At 41.4% G+C, this 4,649-nt stretch overlaps 1 protein-coding gene across 1 annotated transcript in view; it reads right to left on the bottom strand.

The window, feature by feature from the left end:
• Positions 1-3,690: 3,690 nt before the first annotated feature.
• The window catches only part of FAM240A (family with sequence similarity 240 member A), a 3,668-nt gene continuing 2,709 nt past the window's right edge, over positions 3,691-4,649 (bottom strand). Inside the window, exon 2 of the mRNA XM_023529018.1 lies at positions 3,691-3,828. Within this exon, the coding sequence (XP_023384786.1) occupies positions 3,696-3,828 (133 nt within the window). The 3' untranslated portion in view covers positions 3,691-3,695. The remainder of the gene's footprint in view (positions 3,829-4,649) is intronic.

Below are 4,649 nucleotides of genomic sequence, written 5' to 3' on the forward strand. Positions count from 1 at the left end.
TTTAACCCATCATCAGATACGTGATTTGCAAATGTTTCCTCCCATTCTGTGGGTTGCCTTTTTATTCTGTTGATTGTGTCCTTTGACGTACAGAAGGCTTTAACTTTGATGTAGTTTTATTTTTTCGATTTTTCTTTTGTTATCTGTGTTTTTGTAGTCATATCCAAGAGACCGTTGACAAATCCAAAGTCGCATATATTTTCTTCTACAAGTTTTATAGTTTTAGCCCTTATATTTAGGTTTTTGATCCATTTTAATTTTTGTATAAGGGGTAAGGTAAAGGTCCAACATCACTCTTTGACATGTGGACATCCAGTTTTCCCAGCACCATTTGTTGAAAACACTGTCTTTTCTATACTCAATGGTCTTGGCACCTTTGTTCAAAATCATTTGACCACATATGTGAGGATTTATTTCTGGGCTCTTCATTCTTTTCCATTGGCCTATATGTTTGTTTTTATGCCAGTGCCCCAATATTTTGATTACTTTAGCTGTGTAAAAAGTTTTCAAATCAGGAAGTGTGAGATCTCCAACTTTATTCTTCATTTTCAAGATTATTTTGGTTATTTGGAGTTCCTTGATATTCCACATGGATTTGAAGAAAGATTTTTCCATTTCTGTAAAAAACACCTTGGGATTTTGATAGGATTGCACTGAATCTGTTGATTGCCTTGGGTAGCATTGACATCCCAACAATATTAAATTTTCTAATCCGTGAATGTGTGATGTCTTCCCATTTATTTGTGTCTCCTTTAATTTCTTGCAGCAATGTTTTGCAGTTTTCACTGAGTAAGTCTTCGCCTCCTGCTCAATTCCTGTTTTATTCTTTTTGATGCAATTGCAAATGGAATGTTTCGTAATCTTTTTTCCAATTGTTCACTGCTGCCGTATTAGAAACACAACTGATTTTTGCTTGCTGATTTTGTATCCTGTAACTTTACTGAATTTGTTTGATATTCGTCTTATTAGTTTTGTGTGTGTGCGTGCGCGTGCGTGTGTGTGTGTGATCGGTATTTTAACATCATGTCATGTGCGAACAGAGGTAGACTTTTTCTAGCCTAATCGTTGTGGCTAGGTGTCCACTACCACGCTGAATAGAAATGGGGAAAGTGGGCATTTTCTTCTTTTGGGGCTCCAATGACACAGAGTTTAGATCTCTTGTTCTTGTTTCCCAGGTCCTGAGACTCTGTTCCCTTTTCTTTTCTTCTTTTTTTGAAGAAAACCCTTTTCTCTTTGCTGTGCAAATTAGATAATTTCATTAGCTATATGCAAGTTTACTGATCCTTTTCTCTGTAGTCTCCATTCTGCTGTCGAGCTCATCCCGTTATTTTTGTTGTTGGTTTGTTTACTTGGGTTATTGTAGCTTTCATTTTTAAAATTTCCGTTTGGTTCTTCTTTATCTCTCCTGTTTCTTTGCTGAGATGTTTTTCTTTTTTTACTTTAGAATTTGCTTAAAGAGTGCTTGTAACTGCTGGTTGGAACACTGGTGTAACTGCTTGAAAATCCTCGTCAGATGATTCCAACATCTGTGTTGTCTCGGTGCTGGTGTCAATGGCTCATTCTTTCTCATCTGAGTTGAGGTTTTCTTGGCTCTTGGTCTGAGTACTTTTGGACTGTACCCCAGACATTTTGAGTACAAGGTTATGAGACTCTCTCTCTTTTGCATATCTATTTTAGCAGGCGGTCAAATCTATTAATGTTAAGAACGTGTGTCCTGGCCCACGTTTTGTGGGCTATGTTTTAAATATCAATTACTTTTCAAAACCTTGGCAGTGCGACTGTGCTCTGCTGCTAGTGGGCTACCAGACACCCGGGCGGTTTTCCACACTGTGGTTCAGCTCACGGTGTTTGCTCTATTGATTCTGGTCAGTTTTACAGTGGGATGTGTCCAGGACTTGATACACAGATTTCAAGCATCCCATTCTGCTATGGACCAAATTGCATACCCCCTCCATCATCCCCACCCCTTGTTCATATATTGGAGCCCTAACCCCTAGTGTGATGGTATTTGGAGATGAAACCTTTGGGAGGTAATTCAGTTTCAGTGAGGTCATGGGGGTGGGGCCCTCGTGATGGGATTAGTGCCTTTATAAGAAGAGACGGCAGAGAACTCTCTCGCTTCTTCTCTCTCTCTCTCTCTCTCTCTCTCTCTCTCTCTCTCCCCATGCCATGTGAGGACACACTGAGGAGGCGGCCATCTACAAGACAGGAAAGGGCTGTCGCCAGAAACCGAGCATGCTGGCACTTTGATCTTGGACTTCTAGCCTCCGGTACTGAGAGAAGATGCCACTCAAGCTTCTCTCCCCCGTTTTTTCCCAGTCTGGGCCACCAGGGCACTGAGGCTTGAGTATAGGCCTTCTGGCCTCTCTGTAGGCATCTGCAGACACCCCTGGCTGGCCTTCCCAACTCTGCCCTCCCACCTTTCAATGTGGGACAACCCTCCAGAACCATGGCCATTGTGGCTCTCCCTTGGCCAGCACCCCTGAGTGGTTTCTTGTGCCTTTGGGAAAAGCTCCAACAAGGCCTTGTATGCTGAGTTCTGCAGATTCAGCTCTTGCCACAAAGCACCCAAGACCTGTGAGCCCTGAACCTCACCTTCATCCAGCTGATGTTTATTTGGGCTTAACTAGCTTATTCTTAAGAAGCCCTCCCTAGGCTAGGGGACCCATTATCTACTGTGGCTTCCAGTGCTGAAGCCCTTCACACAAACTGTCTTCACTTTTCTACCGTCTTCCCTACACTGTAGACTCCAGAGCCAGCGCGTCTGGTTTTCTCGGCTGTGTTCTGGTTGCACCGCGCGATGTCTGGCGTGTGGTGAAGGAGTAAACGAACCACGAGTCTTCACCTGCATTTCCTGCCTCATTCCACCGCGTTTAGATTTCAGCAGCAGCGTTTTGCAGTTAGCGACGGCCAGCGAGCCTCTCGGCCTGCAAGCCCTGTCTTCTCTTCTCCCTCTTTTTAATTCTTATTTTTCTTCCTACACCCCACAAAAATTCCCCTTACATCAAAATGCTCTATTTATTTATTGTTCTATTTACTTAAAATAAAGCAATGAAATGAAGAGCAAGCACACCAGTGATATAGCAAGGCAACCAAGTTTTATTAAAATTACCCTGATATTATAGAATGGGTCTAGGTAATCATGATTTTGAACAATGGGTCTAGGTAATCATGTTTTTGAAGAAAAAATAGTATTAGCTCAATTTATTTGCAAACCTTATTTAATGACTATTTATTAATATTTTTATTTCTGCAGATAGGTGCATTTTTCTTCTCACACACACACAAAACAAAAACAACAACAAAAAAAAACCCAAAAAAACGAGAGAAAGGATGACATGAAACTGTTTCCTAGGAGAAACGTGGAGTGAAACCTCTGTGCAGTGTTTCAAGTGTGACCATGAAGGACCGTGCTTAGAATTGAAACTATTTCGATTTCAAAATTAGATGACAATTATATGGAAATAAAGGATGCTGCACAGAGCTTCGTTATGAAATAACCTCATTTTAGAGACATCAGGGCTAACATCCCGGCCCCCATGCAGAAGACTAACTTGGCTGTTAATTCCCAACAGAGCACGGGAAAGGATTTGCAGGTAAACCCCTTACAGGTGGTGGGTAGACAGTAATAGAGATCTGTTTGGTATAGCGAAGGGACTCAGCGATTTGCATTGATTTCTCCCAGCAGAGTGACCTCAGTTCTTTGTATCCTCTTGTGTCAATGAAGCAAGAAGCTCTCGGCCAACATTTGTCCGCTTTTCAGTCTCATCGGAATTGTTCCGCAGCCTCAGCTTGGTTTCCAGTCTCTGCTTCCATTCTTCCCTGAGCCTAAAAATGGAAACAAAGCATACACAAAAGGAGCATTCATCTCCTTGAATGTTGATTCAGGGAACGCTTCCTTCCTTTTTCTTTCTGAAGTTATGTATGTGTGTTCAGGTGTTAGAAGGTATGCAGAAGACTTGCAAATTTAAATACGTACGTATTCCAACTCTCACTTCTATTCAAAGTATTCTAAACTTAATTCTCTGAACTTTCCTTTGAAAGTGCCCTATCTTTAAAGTGAGGGTGGGGGTGGTAGAGGTGAGGGAAACCTGTCAGTCTTGAATCGTTTACCGGCAAAGCTATCTTTCAAAAACAGAGGTGAAATGAAGACGTTTTCAGATGTGCAAACACTGAGAGAATTCACCACCAGCAGAATGGCACTGCAGGATATGTCAAAGGCAGTCCTTTCAAGCAGCAGGGAATGACACCAGATGAAAATCTGGATCACGATGGAATCGGAGGCCCCGAAAACGCAGTTACGTGGATACCCATTAATAATTTTTCTTATTATTTAAATCTCTTAAAAGATAATTAACAATGGAAAGTAAAACTGTTAATGATGTAACGTGGGGTTTATAACGTATGCGCACGTCAAACTGAAGTTTGCACAATGGCACGAAGGCCAGGAGGGGAGAAGTAGGGCTATACTTTTGTACGGTTCTTACACTTTGCAGGAAAGGATGTATCCTTAAAGGTAGACTGTGATAAGTTAAGGGTATATGTATAAATCCTAGTCACCGCTAAAATAACGCAAAGAAATATAGCTAAAAAGTCAACAGAGGAGATAAAATGGAATCACAAAAATATTTAGTTATTCCAAAAGAAGG

Source organism: Pteropus vampyrus, unplaced genomic scaffold (assembly GCF_000151845.1).
Source record: "Pteropus vampyrus isolate Shadow unplaced genomic scaffold, Pvam_2.0 Scaffold35, whole genome shotgun sequence".
Lineage (NCBI taxonomy): Eukaryota > Metazoa > Chordata > Mammalia > Chiroptera > Pteropodidae > Pteropus > Pteropus vampyrus.